The 24,784-nt window shown below is 41.3% G+C and overlaps 1 protein-coding gene, 1 long non-coding RNA gene and 1 pseudogene across 2 annotated transcripts; all 3 read right to left on the bottom strand.

Moving 5' to 3' along the window:
* Nucleotides 1-1,652: 1,652 nt before the first annotated feature.
* Nucleotides 1,653-24,119, bottom strand: p4ha3 (prolyl 4-hydroxylase, alpha polypeptide III). Its single transcript, XM_047339670.1, has 13 exons — nucleotides 23,869-24,119; nucleotides 11,450-11,604; nucleotides 11,102-11,325; nucleotides 8,289-8,432; nucleotides 8,153-8,204; nucleotides 7,728-7,885; nucleotides 7,256-7,432; nucleotides 4,911-4,975; nucleotides 4,587-4,746; nucleotides 4,134-4,196; nucleotides 3,651-3,719; nucleotides 2,827-2,923; nucleotides 1,653-1,864 (listed from the first exon to the last, which is right to left on the bottom strand). Exons 1-13 carry the CDS (start codon nucleotides 24,039-24,041, stop codon nucleotides 1,794-1,796), a joined length of 1,608 nt encoding a protein of 535 aa, XP_047195626.1. The 5' UTR covers nucleotides 24,042-24,119; the 3' UTR covers nucleotides 1,653-1,793.
* LOC118105961 lies at nucleotides 14,911-16,329 on the bottom strand (annotated as a pseudogene).
* On the bottom strand, nucleotides 17,676-20,836 carry LOC118105957. The gene is made up of 3 exons (XR_007032624.1): nucleotides 20,158-20,836; nucleotides 19,780-19,944; nucleotides 17,676-18,498 (listed from the first exon to the last, which is right to left on the bottom strand). It is a non-coding gene; the product is annotated as an uncharacterized LOC118105957 (long non-coding RNA).
* Nucleotides 24,120-24,784: the final 665 nt, after the last annotated feature.

Below are 24,784 nucleotides of genomic sequence, written 5' to 3'. Positions count from 1 at the left end.
TTCTATTACTCTACAAAGCTGCTGACGTTCCTAACAAGAGATTTTCTCTCAGACCTGAACCTGTTGCATTTATATTTTACAGATATGTTTCTGTTTTGCAGTCAGTCACTTCTTTCAAAGGTTGGAAGTTTACCAAAGTGTTAAAAAGTCTGGCCTTTAAAGTGCAGTTTACAGTGTGTACTTGACAATATGCTGAGGTTGACCTGTGATGTAGGTCGGCCGGCTCCTAGCAAACAAGTCTCCCATGTTTGTTGTGGTTTTCATGGTAACAGTGAGGGCTGCTGAGGGCAGAGTGCAGAAGGAAGCCCTTTGAATTCTGGAGAAAAGTGAGGTTTCAGATTGTAAGACGGTCCTGTGAAAAGTCACTTATCCGACTTGTAGCTGCAACGTGTGTTTCTATCAATCAAAGTAGTAGCTGCAGGCAGTTGAGTTGCAAACAACGTGTTGACAATACTGGGTCCATTTGTATAATTACTTAACTTTATAATTAAAAACAAATGGTGCAAATCTCACATTAAGCTGCAGAGAAACAGATGTGAAAGAGCTTCAGTGAAGCAGCAGCGTCCTCATCCCTCGGTTCAGAGGGAAAATAATCAAGTCCTGCTGTTTCGCCTGCACCCAGGAATGTGTATCATGTATATATGGCCCTCGCATATATTTTCTGTATGTTAGTGTGTGTGTGTGTGTGTGTGTGTGTCTGTTTGTGCAAATCATAGTGAGCTGGAAAGAAAACTTGTGATACTGTGACGACTTTCACCATTGCAAAAAAAGTCAAATATAGAGATGCCTTCTGTTTCCTTGAGCTCCTATGAGTTATAGTACTTTGTGCGTCCCATCCCACATTGTTTTAAGAAGTGTTATGACCTAGTTAGACACAGATATCTGAGATCTCTGGGTGGTATGTGCACAGCGTTGGTTGTGTGAGTCCAGACATGAAATCCGGAGCGATCACGGGGCGTGCAGACGAATGATTAATGGCGACTGGCCTCTGCAGCTCCGTAATAGGATGACAAATCTGGTTCATTTGTTCCATTAGGCAGTTAGTTACTTGAAATTAGACTGAGAGAGTCTCGCACAGGCAGTGATGACCACATTGCTCAGTCAGCTGGGACCTAACAGGCACACTCACAATGAAAGGTTCCTATGACTCACTAAGCACCAGTCTGAGCTGCAGTCCTGAGGTCTGAGAGGACCAGAGAGAAACCTCAACAAACTTAATGGTTTTTTTTTGTTCCCTGTAAAACACATCTTCTGTAGCGTGCAGTAAATCAAATCAAATCCAGAATAGACATTTATTTCTGTCAACACCATCACACACACGGATATTTGTGAATGTCTTGTGCATCTGCTTATGCACATTTATCCTGAGTATCCAGAAAGTTCCGCTGTGCTGATTTGTGACGACAGACCCTTGAGTGGGCCCAGCGTAGGAAAGGAGCTGCATGAGAAGTTCAGTTTTTAAGCAGGCGGGAGGTAAACAGCCTTTGCACGGTTAACTGAAACCAGCACAGTGTGCGGAGGCAGAGGCCTCTCTCCATCTGCAGGAGCAGCATTTGGCCTCTGGGGGCCCAATTTCCAACCGCCCCACTCTTCTCCCACCCCGCCTCTCAGCGCTGTGTGATCCATGTGCACTGCAGCAGTGACCGCCCCCCCCACCCCCTTCACGCCTCTCAGCTCCCCTGCCTGTGTGCTCACTTTTTGGGCTGCCTCCCTCTCTTCGCCTGTAAGTGTGCCTCTCAATTGTAGAGGCCGGCTCTTGCACCCCGAGGGGCCCAGCTAATGCTGCACACATCTCACTCTTCAGGATTCAGGCTGCAGCGATGTAGGAACTCCTGGCCATACTCATGGATCCACTTGTTTGCCACTGAAACATACAAACCGATTCAAGTTATCTTTATATATATATTTCAAGACAAATAGAGATTAATGAAGTTTTACTTTTTTGGATTTGGATAATTGTGTTTGAAAAGTACATTCTTATAAGTATATTCCTTGATGCAGTGAATACCCGTGTACAAAATGTGCAAGTTTAAATTGTACTTGAAAACATGTAAGTATTTGTATTTCATTCTACTTAGTTTTTTTCCCTTTTATATTCCCCATGGGAAATATTATACATTTTTTAATCCAGGATATTAACTAAACAGCTAAGGTTACAATCTTGTGCATACAAAAACTATTACTGTGTCATTAATTATGATGCATTTACAGATTAGATTCTCTTAAAATTGATAAAATGCTGCCTACACTAATAATAACAATCCAATAATATTACACCCAGATAATAAAATACGTTAAATGCTGCAATGTCTGCAGAACAAGCAATACTTTACTTAACAAAAATATTAAGTGAAGGACTTTTTTCTAGATTGCACCATTGTTACTTTAACCAAAGGACAAATATTTATTCCACTTAGTAAAGCTTTAACATTCATTCTGACGATATACATATTTAGTTGCCAAAATCAACACAGCCAGCGAATGCTCCTGCAGCTACTTTGTGATGATTAATATCCTCCTGTTATTTTAACTGGGTCTGTGACACACACGTTTCGGCGTTGGGAGTTCGACGGCCCGGGCCAACCAGCAGCAGATGTTCAGCTTCCAAGATGAGCTCAGTGTCTCAACAGTAACACCTCTAAATGCATAATGCAGCACAGATGTGGCCGAGCTGTTCACTCCTGTATAACAGGGACACTGGAAAATATAGAGAATGATGCGAAAAAGCTCAATGAGGTCTCATAAACTGCTCTGACTTCCTTCCATCACTGATTGGCTCCCGCTGACGCAACCATCACATCACTCCCTGAATCTACTGAGTCATACCCCATTTATCTCCAATGAGCACGGGGCAGCCGGCGTGCAGGGTGTCGACGTCTCCCTCACCGTTTCTGTGGAGGTTCCACCAGAAGATGGCAGCTCTCTGGGATAAGAAAAAGACAAAAAGTTGAAATGAGTTCTAAAAATACTGCTTTAGTCCAAATTGAGGTTGGACCAAAGTGTTATTTTAATCATAATATTATCTTCCGGGTTAATCCATGAATCTAAATGCACCCAAATCCAAAGATATTCAGTTTACCATAATATAAAAAACAGAAAAAAGTTAAGTAAAAAAGTGAAATCCTCACCAATCAATTATCCAATGATGAATAAATTTACAGATGGCAGATTGGCTGAGCAATGTTGTTTTAAAAGGTTGAATGAAATTAAATCAAATTACAGCTAGAGAACAGTAAATGAGGATGTTCTTGGAGCTACAAGTGTATTTTCTGCCATGAATCATTCTACTTATCTCAGACAGAGTTGAATTTCATGCATGAACTATTTTATTCGTCATTTTATCAGTTTACGAGCTTCCGTTATTTTCTGTATAAACAGCCAGGAAGTGAGGTGTCAGTGAAATTAAAGGTGAAGGGTTAAACCCCAGGAATGGTCTAGTAAACCTTCCACTGTAGCTCATTTATCAGACCCAGTAACACCTCCAACCTCCACTGAGGCTCGACTACACAACCGCAGTACTGTGGCGATGATCTTTCAGCCCTTTGACAGCTGCACAGGAGAACGTGAGTGATGGGAAAACGATCTCGCTTGAGGCAAAAAATGTCTTGAAGACAAGAGAAGCTCATCTCGGTGAATCTCAGTGTGTTTACCTCCACGACAGGAGCGCTGAAGTTGGCGTAGATGAAGGCCGTGGAGCCACCTGCCTCGACAGAGCTGAGCTGTGGAAAAGGACATTCCTTCACATTAGTGTCTTGTGTTTATGTGATCGTGTGATCAGCTGCACTGTTTCCAAAGCCTCACAAAGAGCCAGTCTCTTCTTTATCACAATCCAATTTGACTCACATGTCCATATTAGATTATTGGTGATGATAATACAAAAGAGAACAAGTAAGACATTGAAAGGCAAAAATGTACAAGTACACTGTGTAATGCAGTTTGAATTTAAGTTAGCTGCAGGTTTGTTGCATGATACGATATCAATAATAATGTACTTCACATCCTGAGTTTTTCAGGCTGGTGGTTCCGAAGTCCTGCAAACTGACCTTTTGTTTTTAACTTAGACATGGGACCTTATCTAATCTTATAGGAACCTCTGGCTGGTTGATTCAGGGTCGAAAGAAGACTTCACTCACATATATCATGAAGGTTGCCACTCGATTCCCAGTTTTCAGCTTGTATACAGGACTGGAAGGTGACTGGTTGTGTGGAAATGTAAACAGATATTAGAAATCAGCATTAGAAATGTAATCAGAGTCAGACGAAAATTTATAATATAATGGTACAACAAGTCAAGGCATGGCAATTTTATTTATAAAGCACCTTCACAGAGGTAGATTCAAAAGATTAGATTAAAATGAGTCGAATAAAAGAGATAAGAAGCGATGAAAAGAATAAATCTGTATCAAAACTAAAAAAAATAAGTTGAAAGGGAAAAATAATACAAATAAAATTGAATGGAACTGTGTAAAAAAAAGAAAAAAAATCATAGAACGAAATAGAATGATGGTTCGGCCACCTAAAATGAAAATGTTTTTAACCTGGTTTTAAAAAATTACAATGTAAAAGAGTGTCAACGATCAACTTACCGTAGCGTGATCGAAGTGAGGCTCATAATGGCCACCAATCCCATAATTCACCACTTGGAGGTACTCGCTATACGGATGCTGTACGTTCAGGCCTGTGATCATGGAGATCCTCTGGTCCAGCTTCCCTATGATGGAGTGTGCTGTGTTCTTCAGCCAGGCACTGGAAATAAAACGTTTTTATAAAAGGTATCAATCATTCGCTTTCTTGTTGATTACCCCTGCAAATATGTGTACACAAGACGAACCGTCTAAACATGCTAATACTAATAGAATAACTACCCTAATAATAAACAACATGTCGTAAGTATTTCCAGTACTTTTTACCTCTTGCTGATGCGATATTCTACCGTCGCTTGCTTCTCTCCAGCTGCCACCACAGACCTTCTCAGCTTGTTAGCAAAGACAGAAAACAGCATCTCGTGTTTGTGAGTGTTACGGGAGCCAAGCTTTGACATTTGGCTAAAACAAAGTGTGAGTGGCCTGAAAATAGGTTCAAATTACACGTTCAAAATGAAAAACTAAACAAAAAGTGCAGACAGTGGACAGTGGAATCTTTCCATTTGGCTTTGCACAGTAAATGATCTTTCTTGACTGCAAACCAACCAGAATATAGAGATTTCACTGCTTTCCCCACAGATAACGGAGTCGAGTTTCATTCTGTCTCCCTGCGCAGTTTGTCAAAGTGAGGGAGGGAGTCTGGGTCCAGATGTTTTGGACCCAGTCTTCTTTTCTTTAAACTGATCCTGTCATTTATTTGTACAGCCGAGTGGTCACACTGCGTTCTACTCAAATCATATGTGTTTTCCAGTTTGCACCGGGTCCATCAACTGTAGTGTTTTATACAACAGTGAATCCAGGCGTCTTATGACCACCACTTACGCTACAGGTCAAAAAAGGCGAAATACTAAAACGTCGACTAATTACTTCACACGTCAGTTCTTCATAAAAGTCGAGTTGGCTGAGCTGTTAACTCAAAACAGACCCTGTGTTCTTCCAGCATCCAGCACAGAACAAAGTGTAAACCAGGCTCATGGTTTGTGAATGAGCCCATGGTCCCGGGCCTGTTTTCAATCCAGCCACAAGCTGACATAATGACGAAATAAGTAAAGGGGTTTCCATCTGAACACAGGATGGAAAAGTCATCGAACAGAGCCAAAGCCTCACAGAAACTATAGGGTAGCAGTGGAGTTAGCCCACCAACTATTCTCTAAGTGAGTCAGCAGCTCGGAGCTTGTGCTGTTAGATTTTTTTTCGATGGTCCACATTCAGAGAGATGCCGAAGCTCATTGACAGTTTTGTGACCCTCTGCCAAGTTTTCACAGTAATGTATCCCTCATTCCTTTAATGGTTCTAAATGGTTGGAACGGGACCAACTCTTCCTCCATAGGGTCTTTCCAGGATCTGTCCAGCAGGAAAAGGTACATGGCTGAATGAGACGCCAGCAGAGCCCCACAGCAGAGCGCATTAACAGGAAATATGTGCAAAAGTAATATTTACCAGAAAAACCTTCTGATCGACATCTGATGGAAAAAAATACCTTTCAAGTTCATTTTCCTGTTCAATGTGCATTACCACAGGGACGTTTGAAAATGTATTTAAACTATCAAAAGATGTTTCTCGCTGTGCAAACTGGTCACTAACAGATGCACTAACTGGGATATTTGTCCAGGTGGAGCAAATTTGAACATTTTTATATACTGGGAATTTAGACAATTACTAATCAACATATTTGAATGTTCTGTCTAATATGTTCTGTCTGTGCACAAGGTCTTAACCTATGAAGTCAAAACAAACACAAACTAGTTCCCTATATTGGAGAAAAACTAAAAGTAGAAAAAATATGGAAATCCAAAGTGAACTTCATTAAAGCACTTGAGTAAGTGTCCACAATAGGAGCACAAAATCTCAGGCAACGATAAATACACAACTTTGTGTTTTATAAGATCATCTGGTTGGTCAGAGGGAAAGAAAACATAAGACACAGTATCAGTGATGAAGATGTGATAGATGACCAGTGATGCCTGGTGGGTATTGGAAAATAACAGTTGGATCCCTGTCAATCCACAGCTCATGCACACTTGTAGTGACACTTACATATACTGCACCGTGTGCCAACCAAGATTGCACTGAAGTGAAATGACAACTGCTCAAAGGCTGCAAATATGATGACGCTTCTCAGGAGAACAAACATCTGGGATTGATGAAAGTAAAAATGTGTTGGGAAACCACCTGAAATCCCCAATAATGAAGACAATCCCAATAGATGTAATGGTTTCCCAATGAGGAACCACAAAGACGGTTATATTCTGAAAACTGTGACCCTGGCACTGGTGGAACAAATGAGATCTGATTCTCAAACGTGGGACCAAACAACAAGGTGTTCACATGGCAACATCACAAGACATTAATCCACTTGTTTATTTCCCACGAAATCTGTTGAACTCATACAAACTTTGCCGCTTCGTGAGTCCCATGTGGAAGAAACAGCACATTTCCTGTTGTTATTGCGAAAACGCTATAAAACATGGGATCCAAAAAAACACGAGAAGATTTATTAGGATTTAAGACGTTGCTCTTTGTCTTAATTCTTAAAAATCTGTCATATTGGACACATTTGCCGTCCCACCCCCCCCAAAATTATGAGAAAACTGCACAGTGCTGACACTTACTCCCTGCTGGGCGACCTGCTTGATGTCTTCAGCCTCTGAGCGAGTGATGAAATCGTGGTAGAGGACCACGTACGGCTGCAGGCTCAGCACCTCGCGTCTCACTGGCATCAGCAGCAGGCCGGGGTCGCCATTGGTGAAGTCGTCGCAGAATAGTCTGGGGTTTTCAAAATGCATTGGCTGTTAGGAGAAACAGGCATCTGAGGTCCATTAACAAAATCAATGAAATAATCTGGTTTTTTTTTTCGTTTTTCATCCACAAACTGTAAATCTTAGCATTGGATCTTGATGAACTCTTGGATAAAGGATGAAATCTGAGAGCTTTGTCAAATCTTTGATTAACTACATGGAGACGTTGGAATGAAAAACATCATACTTTCATTTTGGGTTTTTATATATTCTATAAAAAACACTGTGGTTGTTGTATTAACTCTTCAATGAACAGTATGTGTCCAGAATGAATTGTGCTGAATACCTGAGAGCCTTGGGTCCGACAGAGATTCTCGTAAGTGTCCCTGGTCCTCAAGTGATCGGATGAAGGTCTCCTCAGCCCGTTGCTGCTGGGTGGACTCGCAGAAACCAGCAGCTTCTCGTATTTCTCAACATTCTGCAGAACTCTTCCATTCTTTGGATCTGAGAGGAAACACGTGTAGAGTCACACATTAAATAAATGTAGTCTTTACAACTACTCAAGAGTCACATTCACACAAACACACTGACAGTTCAGCCAACAGAAGTTCAGATTCATTATTGGAGGAATCAGGTACCGAACCACCAACCGCCAGATTAAAGGATGGCCCTCTTTACCTCCTGAGCCACCGTTCACTGAGGCAAAGACAAAACCTGTACAGAAGTTTTTTATGCCGCACATGCAAAGGATAAGTGTCTAAAAAGATTTACCGTGATGCAGCAGCTCCTGAGAGAGACTCAGAGCGTAGGAGACGTTTCCTGTCTGAAACAACGAGAGCAGCTTAGAGCAGCACGATGCATCGGCCGTGTTATCAATGTGCATTTTGTGAGTTTTTCCTTCTTATACTTTAAAGTGAGAGAAGGCCAGGTGATCCAGAGCATCCTCCAAAGTGCCTTCATTCTCAGGGCTCCACTCGACTCCTCTGAAGAGACGCACCGACTCCTCCAACCACTGCACCGAGTGGTAGTAGTCCTGCTGCTCGTAGGCCACCTGTGTGCAACAACACCTGGGTTACATTCCATCAATAGTGGGTCGCTTTATAAGAATTTGTCTCAGGACCAAACATCAGCCAGATGTTGCATCTCTGCCAGAGTTTGTTAGGTTTTGGGGGATTTTAGACTTGAGATGATTTATATTAGGAATCACATCCGTTCAGCCGCGGTGAGGCTGTTATGAGTCGACATCAGCATTAAGAATCAGACCAATTTCTTTCTGCCAAATCTACAACGTCATGCAGCTGGTATAATTATATGTGCCCAGCGAGCAGGATTCAGGCTGAGTGAGGGCCAAGCCTTCCTATTAAATTACAAAAAAATGCATTTTCCACTGATGACAGATGCAGACATGCGATGTGGAATACATTGGATAAAGTTCGAAAGTGTCGTACTGGATGAAAAGAGAAACCGTTGATTGATTTTCATTATCAATTCATTTGAAATAATCATTCAGTTTTTAGAATGTCAATCCTGCACAATGCTTATTTGAATTTCTTCCAAAATGTATCATTTAAACCGTTTTTGATTAATGGATTAATTGCTGCATTTGTTTAACCTGTTCTGCCATCATGTGTTTTTTACTCTGAGTCTGTTTACAGGTATTACTGGTGGGGAGTGCAGGTTCCTCTGTTGCCCAATCCTGCTCACTTAAGGCTATCAGCAAGAGGCAACATTACACGCTTTTAGCAGAACAAAAAAACGAAAAACGTGTGTGACTGAATTGTAATTGGTTGCAAGAATAAAAAGTTGTCATTCATAGTTCTGCTGCAATAGCCTCGACCCCGTTTTATGCCACATAAGACACAATAGTCATGTTTCGACCATAAGTACCAGGACCAGGAACTATTTTCAAGAACTAAAAGGTTCCAGTGGACAGTTACGTTTTCACCGCCATCGAGAGACCAGCTACAACAAGCTGTTCCAATCCAGGCCACCAGGCGGCCGTAATACAGAAGAATACACAACAGAAGTTCATCACAGAAGTTAGGAATTAATCTTGGCTTCTCAGTCAAATGCACTAATGATGACGATAGCTACGTGTGTGGAGATCCAGTAAAACAACGGCAGTAGTTTTACATGTAGAAAGTGAGGAACACAGGATTAACTCTTCACCTGTTTTTTCACTGAGCTGACTCCACTTGATGAAGTAGGTGCTGAGTGAAGCTCTGACAGCCCCCACACAGAGAGAGGCTCCTCCCCCCACAGATTATATCCACAACCCCTCAAGACAGCACACAAACACAAATTCCAGTGTGGCATTTGACCCCATAAACACACACACACATGCCACCATTCAACTACTCAAACACCAATTTAGCCACTCTACAGCTTCACACCCACTACCCACTATAAAACCCGGTCATTTGGAAGCTGTTAGTCTCTGCAGCAGTTGAACAACCATTGATTTCTTAAAGATAGTTTATGTTCAGCAGATCTTTTTGCCGGAGTGGAGCTTCAAACTGCTTTAAAATTCCACCCAAAGAAACTGACAAGCTTCAAGTTTCTGTTAACACGCCCGGTTGGTTTAACGACCATATAAAAGCACGTGCCCTAAAACGAAGCATCTCCGTTGACACAGAGTCTCAGATAATCTCAGTGTGAGTGAAGACAAGCTCTGCCGGTCCCCCAAAACACTTCTCACTGTCTGCTGTGTGAGATAATGTCTTTTCCATGCTCACAGATGACTCTCCCACCCTCTGCCCCAACTCATCACCACTGCACATAAACAGTGGAATTTTTTTTCTTCTTGTAGAAATGTATATTCATCTTCACGTGGAATGGAATCCCAGGCACACAATGGGAAAGGTTCCGCTTTTTCCAGACGGACGGTCTGAATTCCCACCACCACCCGATGACTGACAGAGTTTTGGAAGGGGCCGATAATCAGGGAGGGAAACCTTCACAGCAACGTCATTCAGCCTTTTTCAGTTTGAATTTGTTCTTACATGTGTTTATTTTATGCAGAAAAGTGACCCAGAAGGACGACAGACAGGCCAACACACTTACACTTTTGCTACATTTCAGGAAATAGAGAAGTGAAAAATAAGCAGTTGTGGAATGAACAAAATAGATTTACTCAAGTTTACGAAACTTTAGCAGCCTACAATTTTGAGCCTCTAGTTCTGTACTATTTTCATTTTTATGTTACTTTAAACACCACATTTAAGAGGGAGAGAGTGTACTTTGTACGTTTTAATACTCCACATGTGTTGGAGAGCCATAGTTACTAGTGACTTTGCAGAAAAATCTAATACGAAGATGACGATGTCGAACAAGTTCCAGACCTTATTTGGTTCATGACCTGTCAGACATCGATGAGGTGTTACAATAGACTCTAAATGAAGATAGACAACGCATCTCTATAGGAGAAAAATACTTTTTAGTTTGGTCCGCGTCCCAGCATTTAACACGGAGGAGGTTCAGCAGCCAGCCACCAGGAGGTGAACGAGATTTGGCTTTACTTTTTGGCAGCTGTCATGTCGTCCATCTTTATTTACAGTCTATGGATGTTACTATATCATCAAAGAGTGATTTCAACTTTAAACTTCTCAGGTTGTTTGATTTAAATAACTATTGGAGGATTAGAGACATGAAGTTCTTAAATGTAGAATTAGGTTGAAACATTGTGAGGAGCCAATAAAAGGGAAATAATGGCTTGTGTACCTTTCCAACCAGAAAGCAGTCATCACCAGACAGTGGCACAGAGACCACGGGCACGCAGATATCAGCAGGCTTTCCATTTGTGACTCTCTGGAAGCGACCCCTGACGAGGCTCTCAACCTGGAGACCATACACATCCTGCAGCCTCATCAGGCCCTTGGCGGCCCCCTGGAGGTCTTCCAGTTTGGGCAGTTCAGCCTCTTCCTCCTCGTAACTGGACCTGAGGGCTGGACAGCAGAAGGCCAAAAGGTGAGCGTGGGGGTTGGGTGGTGACAGCAGAGAAGAAGGGTGAGTAGGGGGGGTGTTAAGTTATCACCACCAGATGTGTCTGTGAGGAGGCGGTGAGTCAACCTTGTGTGTTCTCTGAGGCTTCTTTGCTGTAGATGACATTCAGCCACTCTGAATGCAGCCGTTTGATCAGGGTGAAGGCCGCCAGCGGGTTCGCCATCGCAGCCGCCGGGCCTTTATAAAGTCCAGTGTGCAGGTCAGACACTTTGGGGTAGAAACTGTTTTAAAGTGTGGTTATTAAAGGAAAGAAGAGGACATCCACTCAATTAGGATTTGGGTTAGAAGCTCGTGAGCTAAAAACTGTTCACAGAAGAGAAAATATCCGTCATACAGAACCAAGATTGGAGTTATACGAAACTCTGCTGTTCATCAGAGTTGAAATACCAAATACACAATGATTTGTGGTACTTAACACAAACAACACGAAGGAAATAGACAGATCATCTCATAATGAAATAATCAAGAGATACCTTTTTACATAACAGTTCACCTAACTCCAAAGCACATCACTTTATTTATGACCTTATCTGCTTTTATTTATTTGTCTTTATTCACTTAATTAGGTTTTACTTCCCTACATCTAATAACAGCAACCTTTTAAACTTCTGAAAGTTCAGCGCTGGGCTGAAAGGAAACAGCTTTTTGTTGTGACGCCAGAAGAAGAAATTCAAATGAATGTTGGATGTTGACAGATCAGTCAAGCTGATGCATGACATGACTCATTTTCCAACCACACCACAAAAACACCACAACACTGAAGCTTCAGTGTCTTGGTCAAAGTGACTCCTCCACACAGAAACTGTTCAATCTTCAGCATTTATTATTGGGAAGTGACTTGATGAGTCTTGTTCTGCATCAGTTGGGCTCTTTGCTTTTTTGATGAAAGTTTCTGGCCAAGGGAAAGAAAAACTTGAAAAGCCATGATCCTCCCTGCACAGTTAATTGATGTCATTGTTTTCTTGTAAAGAAAAAACATAAAACTGAGCTTTGATTCAACAACAGTGAAATTGAATATCGTATCTTATTGCATCGTATCATTTGGTATTGTATTGAATTGTAGCTTAACTTCTCTTGTCTCATCTAGACTTGTCTTAAATTGTCTTCTCTTTACTTGTCTTATATCGTATTGTATTTCATTGTATCGTATCGTAGCGTATTATATCTTAACTTTTCTTGCCTCAATTTGTCTCGTCCTGTCTTAACTCGTATCATATCGTATTGCATCGTATCGGATCATATTTCATTGTATGATATCCTACCTTAACTTGTCTTGTCTCAACTTGACTAGACTTAAATTGTCTTGTCTTAAGTTGTATCCTTATCATCCTATCGTATCTCAACTTGTCTTGTCTTAACTTACCTTATCCTAACTTTCATTACTTGTCTTGTGTCGTGTCTTAACTCATCTTAACTTATCGTATCTTATCTCATGATCATATCCTTGTGATCTCTGATCATCATCATGTCCCTGTGACTTTCCCAATTGTCCACTATGTACTTGGCTCAGTACTGTTCACTGGACAAAACCCATCACCACTTTCAAAGTAAAACACATCTGGGAATTAAAGCAGATGTTTCCCTAAATACAGAACAGAGAGTGCAGCTCTGTCTCTCTCTCAGGATTTCACAGTCACAAATCTCTGAGGGAATCATTGTTTATTGAATATCCAACATGCAGGTAGAGAATTGTATAGAAATACATCCACCTCCACTTTGCCACCATCACTCCGCCTGATGTCCTGCAGCCTCTCAAACTCGTGAGTCGATGTAAGTTCTCAGGTCATCGATCAGCTTCCGTTCAACACTGATCGCCTGCCGGACGTTCAGCGATGTGTACATTTCTCCTGCGGACACAGTCAGGACAACGCAACCGAACAAAACACGTGTGAAGATTCATCTCCACAGCAAAGAGTTAAATGTCCTTCCTCCTGCAGCAGCTCCACAGTCTGAGCTCTTCCTCCTCCTCCTCCTCCTCCTCCTCCTCCTCCTGCAGGCTTCTCTGTCAGAATCAAACCTGCCTCCAGGTCCTCCTCACATGTGAGATCAGCTTTCACCCACAGCCTGAGGAGATGGGTTTTACACCATTACACTCATCACACTGGTTTATTTCCTCTACAACAACAACAGGACTATTCCAAACTTTTATTTAGGTTGTTTGTGCAAATTAATCTGATTAAATTATTAAATTTGAGCCTGGTTGCCTGCAAACAACTTATTGTATGATATACAAAGATCAACTTGCCACCTTTATTATAGCCTATATATATAATTATATTTATTTTATTTTATTTATTTGTTTTTAGGTGACGATAAATCACAGCGATAGGTTCATATGGGTCTTAAGTTTGGAGTCACAGCGACATCTGCAGGCAACAGTGCTGAACAACATCCCATCTGTAGCAATAAAGCTCCATAAACTTGAGTAGAGAGATTAATTAATTATTGATGTAATTAGGCTATTATTATAATTATTATTATTACTATATTATTATTAACATTATTCTTATTATTATTGTTGTTGTTGTTGTGATTCCATGTACGATTAAACTACATGTGTGACTGTGACATGCATAAACAACTCAGCAAGCTCCCTGGATCACAAGGAATTTACTTTTAATCACTTTTTAATTACTCAATAAAGTAAGGTAATGTACACGTAATATATCTGGCCTATGGGCATCTGTTCAATATAGTTTCCCTTCTAATGGACATTGCAAACAAAACATATTCAAAGTTTTAATTTGTGTATTTCAGGAGAACAGATTGACTTGGAGGGTTACATTTTGTATTTTTATTTATTATCTATAACACAATTCTGACACATCTTTACCAGCATCAAGGGAAACTTGCATTTAGGCTGCTTACATACACATATATAAATATTCAAATGGGAATTTCAGCCCACTTATTTGTGCATTGTTCAAACATTTATGGTATTTAAATTTTTATAATATTCGTTATAAAGTGTGAAGCTCAGTCACAGACTTGCTCATAAATCCTGCAGGATCAGCAGTGCATGCTCAATGAGAAACTGAGAGGCTGAAGCACAGCAGCTGCCAGATTGTGTCATAACAACTAAAATTCAATCCCACAACTGTCAACAACCTGTATTGACTCTGGTGGCGGATCCATAAATGTGTCGATCTTGTGGACACACAAGGTTTAATCAGTGTCTGGTTATTTCTTGTTCAGAGATTGTACATTCTGTTCTCTCTGCGTCACGAATAATCTTTGAATTACATCAGTACAACTTGAAATGTTCACTCCCTTTATGTATATGCAAGAACGGGGTTGCTGCAGATTTCATAAAACTAGGTTTAAGACATTTAACAGACACAAAGAAAACAATTTAATACTTTTAAATATGTTTCATGATAACATCGGCACATGTTTGAAAGTATGATGGAAAACCAGTTGGGACATTAGGACTTATAATATTTTAATTCATATCACATGGACTCATATAACACATTTCCACTGATAATAATCATTCAGTGGATCCAGAAATGTTTCATGAAACGGGCAATGAATCAAGCAATACGATTTATTTTAAGCTTCTTCTTACATTTTTCATCATGAGACAATGAGCAACCTAAAGCAGCAGTAGTGACAGTGTTTGCTGCAGATCTGATGCTGCTGACTGACAAAAAACAAACAAGGGATTGATGAGTCTTCTGCAGCACAATCAACTGTTTCATTAAGATACAATGATGTTTCATAAACAAAATGACTGTCTAGGACTTTTTTAATACCCTCTGAGGCCTTTTTGGAGGAAAGAAATTTAAATTTTGTTTTTGAAAGGACTTGTCATAACTTAGCCCATGTTTTTTTAATGAATTTCACACTAAAATGGCAGATACACATGGCATATACATTTACCCAGAAGAACAAGGACTTTGTGTTTTGTCACCATTACTTACAATGGAAGTGCATTAGGAAGCGTCTCTTAAAGGCTTGTGTGTGTGAAAAGTAAGAATATAAACCTGTCTCGTGTCTTTAATCTTATTTAATTCTACGACCAGGGTTTGACTTTCTTTGAGCAGCAGAGGAACGTTTTCCCGATGTAGCCCCTGAGACTCTGGTCTCTGAAGCCGTAGATGAGCGGACTCAGAAAACGTGGGATCAGGATGAAACAGAAGTAATTAAAAAAGGAGATGTCCTCTGGTTGCCAGTTGGCGGGCAGCACTATGAGAGTCTCAGTGATGGGATGGCTGAAGGCCAGCACGCTCAGCAGCAGCTGGAAGCCGTGCAGCAGCACCGTGTGCATGGCTTTGTTCACGGACACTCGGTCCTGTCTCAGCTTCCTGGTCTCCAGCAGGATTCTCACATATGTAAAGAGGATGATGAATGCGACCACTGCAAAGAAGAGCAAACTGACAGCAGCTTTGAACAACATCTGGATAGGAGAGGGGTTGACAAAAATAGTTACGCAATACACAGGGGTGGAGAGGACATCCACAGAAGGATCACGTTTCCCGATGGAGAAGTCAATGACAGGGAAGATGCAGCTGATGAACCATAGACACAGAATAATGATCCAGATACGGTCTGAGCGCCAGGAGGCCGGGCGTCGCAGGGGGTAGACGATGGAAATGTAACGCTCCAGTGACATGGTGGCCAGGATTAAGGTGGTGTTCTGGAAAGTGGCAGTGGATATGAAGAGCAGGGGAACACAGTATACCAGAGTAAATTTCACCCGACCTATGACGAAGAGGAAGAGCAGCACAGAGGTCATGAGCTGGAGGGTGTCGTTGACCAGCATGGAGGCGAACAGGATGTAGCGGGACGTGTCCAGGAACTGCCTGTGGGACGCAAAGATGTGCAGCATGACAGCGATGCAGCACAGGAAGACGCAGAGAAGAGCGGGATGACCACACACCTTATTGATGCAGACAAGCTCCTGTGGGAGGTTGCGTTGGTTGAAGCTCAGTCAGATTCTGCATTTTGCAGCTGTGGAGGCCGGGGGCACACATGTTAAAGCACTTAAAGCTCCATGTACATACTGAGAAATAAAATGAATACACACATAAAAGCAACAACATAATCTACTTGATAATTTACAGAAAACCTCCAGCATTGTAAATACTCCTTTGACTGTAAAGCAGTTTGAACTTTGTCTCAATAAACATCCAATTTTCATAATAACAAAGCACTTCATTCACCTACGAATGTCTTCGTCTGTCAGAAGAGTTCAGATTTCTATTCTTCTCATCATAAGATGTGTCTTCGATGAACGTTCCTGAGACGTTCTCCCTCTAATCTCTGGCCTCGTTCCTATATGTTGTGTCTGATATAGGCCCGATTCCTCCAGAGATAAAGTCATTTCATGCTTTCATCATTAAGCATTATGTTTCTCATCATCAACAGATTTCAGTGGGGAGTTGGACTCAAGGGCTGAGACGAGATCTGTGGAAAGAAGCTCTGAACATGGAGAGTGTTGTGACATGAAACTTTTCTTAAATCATAGCAACTTAAAATCATAACAAACACGTCACAAGTGATGTTGCACTGAACTTGGTCAGGACCCTCAGAACCCCTTCAGAGCAAAGTCATAAAACCGGGATTCTTTTAAAAGTATTATTTATTGTTTAAAAATCTCTAAATACATCAGTTATGTCTCCAAACCAAAGTCTTGGCAGAGTGTAATTACTTTTACAGTAAATCAATTTCCAACATCATTTACATTGTTTGCCACTCAAATAATTGATGATCCCCACTGTCTACAATAAGCTGTTGATTTACATTATTCTAAGTATGATGTTCACATGAGTTGCTAATAGAATATTCCATTCATATTCCTGTTTGCATGTTACAGAGCAAAGTCTGATTATGACGTCAAGCAGTTGGTAATTGTCGTGTACATGATGTTTCAAGATGCTGTGAAAACTCTAATAAGACGTTCTAATGCGATTAAGACGTATACATGTCCGTCATGTGACTACTCCACATGTCTTAATTTGATTATTGCTTATTCTGGTTATGACCTTATTCAGGTGAGGATCATCAGAGCATGCTGTTGACATGGCAGTGTCTTATTCAGACTTATGTCTTAATTGGGTTGATTTTGGAATATTTCTGTCTATGTTAACTTAAAGGTTCAGTGTGTAGAATTTAGTGACCTCTAGTGGTGAAGTTGCATTTTGCAGCTGAACCCCTCACCTCACCCCTTCCAAACATGAAAGAGAAGCTGTGGCAGCCTTCAGTTGTCATAAAAACTCAAAAGGTGTTTAGTTTGTCCAGTCTGGGCTACTGTAAATAACATGGCGGCCTCCTTAGAGGACCTGCTCCTTATTTAAATATAAACTGTTTCAATATAAACGGCTCATTCTAAAGTAAAGAAAACAACAATTCATACAATTTAGATGAAACACTAGTGAAAACATCACTTGGATTATTTTTTATATTCACTTTCTGCCAATAGATCCCTTTCACATAAATCTTACACACTGAACCTTTAATATGACCGAGTGCCATCTGTCACTGCAGCAGTGTGGTTCTGTTGTCCAGCTGCAGCAAAGTTGTATGTAAACCAGTATGTAGAGGATCAGAATTAAACCAGGATATTAAGAGAACCTGTTTGACCAGCTGCATTATTTCTCCATCCTGTTTGCCCTGTGTGGTGAAAATCATGAACATCGTCGACCTCACATGTACGACAGGTGCATGAACACATTGTGCAACAGGACATATTTTCTTATGAAAATAAACAGATAGCTTCAGCACAGAATTGAAAAACGTGGACAAATTTTGTTTAAGTTAAAGTATTTTTAATTAATCTATCTAACTATTTATTTCCTGCTGATGTGGTGCTGTCACTCAACTGAGCCGTTTCCAGCTGTCACGGGGGCGGCTCTCGTATCGATCGCTGGCACTGAGAGGATTCTGCTGAGAGGACACTTCCACGTGAGCTGGACCAGACTCGTTCAGTGCAGTTTGTGAACTGTTGAGCAAAGTGTTTTTGGCAGCAGTGCTTCTTACTTCAGCTCACAGTGCTGACGTCAATGCAGGCGACGCTTTGTGAGCTGTAGATGTCACTACAGTCAGTGAAGCTGAGTCTCTCTCTCAGTGAGTCCATTACTGCAGGATCCAGAGTTGCTGGGTCTCACTGACGCCTGTGAAAGCATTAAGTGTTGTTACTATCACTGCAGAATTTTACCTGTAAAATTACACTCACACTTATCCCATATTCCTAAAAATGCAACATTTCTAATACTAGAAATATTCCCAGTCCAATATTACTAGGTCAATATTTCCATGACTGTTAACTTACTCCTCCAATGTTCCTGTTTGCATGCAGCCGTTACCTGATTAATTTTAAACTGAGTTCTTACTGGATTTCGTGTTCAGTGCACAGAGGCCAGGCCGTGTGATAAGACATATATATAATGGTGAAAAGACACATGTGTGGTGCACGGCAGAAAGATGGTTTATCTCAGGGTTCGAGGATGTTTGACTGTGGTTGTGCATACATGAGGGAGGGTAAATATCATTGACAGTCGTTGTAAAGATCAGTACTGTGCATTTCAGCACTGTATATTTGTAATTGTTTAATGGGTTTCTTACTATCCTGGAATTATACTTATTGTACTATTACTACAAGTAAATACCTCTAGATTGGAAATTTAGGAAAATGCTCAAAATCTGCAAATTGCAGAGTAAAAACTCAAATTTTGTGAATTTAATTTTTTGGACTAATATATATGATACTGATTTGACACAAACCTGGTGCCACTTTTTTAACAGTGTTTCAGTGTCAGGCTCTTGAACCACATCACTCATGTCAGTTATCACAGCACAATTAACCTACAGATATATTAACAGTGTAGTTATTCAAAACGATCATGAATCACATGAAGAGTGTTTTCCGACACGCTCTCCATTGGAGTGAGCTGCTGCAGTGCGCGACATCTCCAGAGCACAATTAGAGGACAAGTCTCATATCCCCTGTTTAGTAATTAACAGACTGGCTGATTATTAACGTAAAGCTCCTGAGTCTAATTGCGCAAACTGAAGTTTTCTCTTGTTTGGCAAACAAGTTGACTCTATAGAGAACAGCTCAGAGGGGGCTCGTCCACTCTTTACGCACGTCCTGCGTCAGTGGACACGTCTGCAGGGGATTGGACCAAACTGTGCAAAACAAACTTTCTGCCTCTGAACCCCAGAGGGATGTCAACTCCAGCAGATACGTTGTTGCAGGCAATTAGACAGAATCAATGCTCTTACTAATCTGTTGGCATCAAGAGCTTTAGTGAAATATTAAATTGCCTATTTAAGTGTGGAGTACAATATAACTATTTTCAGTGAAATAAACTAAAAAGCTATTAGAAGATGGGATTAATAAAGGATGCAACAAAGAAAACCCCAAGAAAATGTGGTCTCATTATGTTACTTACAGTCCTGATGGTATAAAAATAAGACTTTCATGAAATGTTTATGATTATATATTCTTTAGTGATATACAGCAGTTGTTCTTGACTGAGCACGGGGCAGCCGGCGTGCAGGGTGTCGACGTCTCCCTCACCATTTCTGTGGAGGTTCCACCAGAAGATGGCAGCTCTCTGGGATAAGAAAAAGACAAAAAGGAAAAGTTGAAATTAATTTTAAAAATAGCGCTTTAGTCCAAATTGAGGTTGGACCAAAGTGTTATTTTAATCATAATATTATCTTCCGGGTTAATCCATGAATCAAAATGCACATAAATCCAAAGATATTCAGTTTTCCACAATATAAAAAACAGGAAAAAAAGTGAAGTAAAAAAGTGAAATCCTCACCAATCAATTATCCAATGATGAATACATTTACAGATGGCAGATTGGCTGAGCAATGTTGTTTTAAAAGATTGAATGAAATTAAATCAAATTACAGCTAGAGAACAGTAAATGAGGATGTTCTTGGAGCTACAAGTGTAGTTTCTGCCATGAATCATTCTACTTATCTCAGACAGAGTTGAATTTCATGCATGAACTATTTTATTAGTCATTTTATCAGTTTACGAGCTTCCGTTATTTTCTGTATAAACAGCCAGGAAGTGAGGTGTCAGTGAAATTAAAGGTGAAGGGTTAAACCCCAGGAATGGTCTGGTAAACCTTCCACTGTAGCTCATTTATCAGACCCAGAAACACCTCCAACCTCCACTGAGGCTCGACTACACAACCGCAGTACTGTGGCGATGATCTTTCAGCACTTTGTCAGCTGCAGTGCAGATGACATTCAGCCACTCTGAATGCAGCCGTTTGATCAGGGTGAAGGCCGCCAGCGGGTTCGCCATCGCAGCCGCCGGGCCTTTATAAAGTCCAGTGTGCAGGTCAGACACTTTGGTGTAGAAGCTGTGTTAAAGTGTGGTTATTAACCCTTGTGTTGTCCCTGCTTCCCCCGGCTGTTGGCCCCCTCACATAGCCCACCCCATATTAGGACGCACACCTAGCGCAATAGACAAGTGAGCAGCCCTTGCAGATGTATTTGTTACACCCGCGGCACATGGTGTGAGTTTTACAGTCCTTTTTCCTGGGGCATATCTGACACCTCTTCCTCTTACTCGCCCCGAGCGGGGGGGCTGCTGCTAGGGCTATGGAAGAGGCCGGACACTCGGAGTCGAGCGTCGTAGTCAACAGGTCTCATGCGGCGGCGCGGCGGCACACACAGCCTTCACAACCGCGGCGGACGCGTCCGTGCGGGGGATGTCTCCCGCCGTGCGATGAACGGAGTCACGAGGCCTTTCCCAGCTGCTTTAGGAACACCCTCCGCTTGTTCGCTTGCCCGGCATCCAGTCTGGGTTGATCTCTCTCCATATCACAAAGGCGTTGTAGGAAGAGGCGTCGAGAATGTTGTGAGAAGGCGACCAGGGGGCCAGCGCGCGGTCATCCTCCTGCAGCTATGCGTTCCGATCACCTTGTCCTAGGTTGTCCACGCCAACTTTGTTGCGGTTGTAGTCAGGGCGATGACCGGTTTCCCGTCTCGCGGTGGCTGATGTCGGCCTCAGGGTGCCGTGTGCTCAGGAGCACCACATTCCTGTTTTTCTTTGGGATGTAGGACACAAGAGTGGCAGTGGGCATGGATGCGAACTTGGATGAGAACACCTCTCTTCCCCTTGACCGCGAGCAGCCTGGTCGGGAGCTCGGGCTTGTTCTTGGAACAGTGCCGACCCGCAGTGACTTCCCCTCTCCAGGAGCTGCCTTGCGAGTTCGTAGGAGTGAAGTGGTGTCGCACTGTGGCGGTCACGACCGTGCAGTCCCTCCGTTACGCCGAGCACTACCCGCCAGCCCCTGGTTCCGTTCTGGGCGTCCGCCCGCTCGGCTTTCAGTGTACACTTGCATCTTCCAAGCGTAGCTTGATTTCATCGCAGGCCACCCCACGACTTGATCCGTATTTCGCCGGCTTGCTGGGCATGTACTGACAGAATGGAAACCGGCCTTTGGAGAAAAACAGGAGAAAGAGATGAGGAGATGAGATGAGGACGAGGACTAGCAGCCGCTATCTACATAACATAACATAACATAACATAACAGGGGTAATTGAGAGGGGTCTAAATGACCCCTCCCATGACAATCGAGAATGACAATCCATTGGTCCCAATTACCCCAGGGGAATTGGATAATGACAATCCTTAGGTCCCCCTAACCCTAACCCTGACCGGCCAGGGCTTGCGAATGATCACACGCACGCCTCCACGCACGCACACACACACACACACACACACACACACACACACACACACAGACACAGACACACTCTGGGTCAATTCGACCCAGGAACAACATAAGGGTTAAAGGAAAGAAGAGGACAACCACTCAATTAGGATTTGGGTTTGAAGCTCGTGAGCTAAAAACTGTTCACAGAAGAGAAAATATCCTTCAGGCAGAACCACGATAGGAGTTATACGAAACTCTGCTGTTCATCAGAGTTGAAATACCAAATACACAATGATTTGTGGTACTTGACACAAACAACACGAAGGAAATAGACAGATCATCTCATAATGAAATAATCAAGAGATACCTTTTTACATAACAGTTCACCTAACTCCAAAGCACATCACTTTATTTATGACCTTATCTGCTTTTATTTGTTTGTCTTTATTCACTTAATTAGATTTTACTTCCCTACATCTAATAACAGCAACCTTTTAAACTTCTGAAAGTTCAGCGCTGGGCTGAAAGGAAACAGCTTTTTGTTCTGACGCCAGAAGAAGAAATTCAAATGAATGTTGGATGTTGACAGATCAGTCAAGCTGATGCATGACATGACTCATTTTCCAACCAAACCACAAAAACACCACAACACTGAAGCTTCAGTGTCTTGGTCAAAGTGACTCCTCCACACATTTTCTTTTTTTTCCCATGGAGAATTCAATCTTCAGCATTAATTATTGGGAAGTGACTTGATGAGAGTCTTGTTCTGCATCAGTTGGGCTCTTTGCAGCATCATGAAAGTTTCTGGCCAAGGGAAAGAAAAAACTTTAAGAAAACCATGATTCTACCTGCACAGTTAATTGATATCATTGTTTTCTTGTAAAGAAAAACCATAAAACAGAACTTTAATTCCGCAACAGTGAAATTGAAATTTTTGAGCTATTAGGACATCGTATATCGTATCTTATTGCATCGTATCATTTGGTATTGTATTGAATTGTAGCTTAACTTCTCTTGTCTCATCTAGACTTGTCTTAAATTGTCTTCTCTTTACTTGTATTATATCGTATTGTATTTCATTTATGTGCGTATCCTATCCTATCCTATCCTATTTTATCATACGTATCGTATGATATCATTAATAAATGGCTGATATTATATCTGCTTTTCTTGTCTCAACTTGTCTCGGCCTGTCTTAACCCGTATTGCATTGTATTGTATCGTACTGATCGTATGGTATGGTATCATATCCTATCGTATATGGTATGGTATCATATCGTATGGTATCGTGTATTAGGTATCGTATCTTATCTTATCGTATCGTAAAGTATTGCATCGTAAAGTATTGCATCGTATCGTATCATATTTCATTGTATGATATCGTACCTTAACTTGTCTTGTCTCAACTTGACTAGACTTAACTTGTCTTGTCTTAAGTTGTATCCTTATCATCCTATCGTATCTCAACTTGTCTTGTCTTAACTTACCTTATCCTAACTTTCATGACTTGTCTTGTGTCTTGTCTTAACTCATCTTAACTTATCGTATCTTATCTCATGATCATATCCTTGTGAAATCTCTGATCATCATCATGTCCACAAACTTTTAATTGTCCACTATATCACAGCACCAGTACTGTTCACTGGACAAAACCCATCACCACTTTCAAAGTAAAACACATCTGGGAATTAAAGCAGATGTTTCCCTAAATACAGAACAGAGGTGCAGCTCTGTCTCTCTCTCAGGATTTCACAGTCACAAATCTCTGGGGGAATCATTGTTTATTGAATATCCAACATGCAGGTAGAGAATTGTATAGAAACCATCCACCTCCACTTTGCCACCATCACTCACCGCCTGATGTCCTGCAGCCTCTCAAACTCGTGGTCGATGTAAGTTCTCAGGTCATCGATCAGCTTCCGTTCAACACTGATCGCCTGCCGGACGTTCAGCAGCGATGTGTACATTTCTCCTGCGGACACAGTCAGGACAACGCAGCCGAACAAAACACGTGTGAGAAGATTCATCTCCACAGCAAAGAGTTAAATGTCCTTCCTCCTGCAGCAGCTCCACAGTCTGAGCTCCTCTTCCTCCTCCTCCTCCTCCTGCAGGCTTCTCTGTCAGAATCAAACCTGCCTCCAGGTCCTCCTCACATGTGAGATCAGCTTTCACCCACAGCCTGAGGAGATGGGTTTTACACCATTACACTCATCACACTGGTTTATTTCCTCTACAACAACAACAGGAGTATTCCAAACTTTTATTTAGGTTGTTTGTGCAAATTAATCTGATTAAATTATTAAATTTGAGCCTGGTTGCCTGCAGTAACTTATTGTATGATATACAGATCGACTTACCACCTTTATTATAGCCTATATATTAAATTATATTTATTTTTATTTTATTTATTTGTTTTTAAGTGACGATAAATCACAGCGATAGGTTCATATGGGTCTTAAGTTTGGAGTCACAGCGACATCTGCAGGCAACAGTGCTGAACAACATCCCATCTGTAGCAATAAAGCTCCATAAACTTGAGTAGAGAGATTAATTAATTATTGATGTAATTAGGCTATTATAATTATTATTATTACTATATTATTATTAACATTATTATTATTATTATTGTTGTTATGTGATTCCATGTACGATTAAACTACATGTGTGACTGTGACATGCATAAACAACTCAACTTAAACCACCAGTTCACAAGGAATTTACTTTTAATCACTTTTTAATTACTCAATAAAATGTGAGTAATGTACGTAAT

Source organism: Hippoglossus stenolepis, chromosome 4 (assembly GCF_022539355.2).
Source record: "Hippoglossus stenolepis isolate QCI-W04-F060 chromosome 4, HSTE1.2, whole genome shotgun sequence".
Taxonomy (NCBI): domain Eukaryota; kingdom Metazoa; phylum Chordata; class Actinopteri; order Pleuronectiformes; family Pleuronectidae; genus Hippoglossus; species Hippoglossus stenolepis.
Note: the sequence above shows the minus strand (reverse complement) of the source record. Positions and strands in the feature narration are given on the sequence as shown.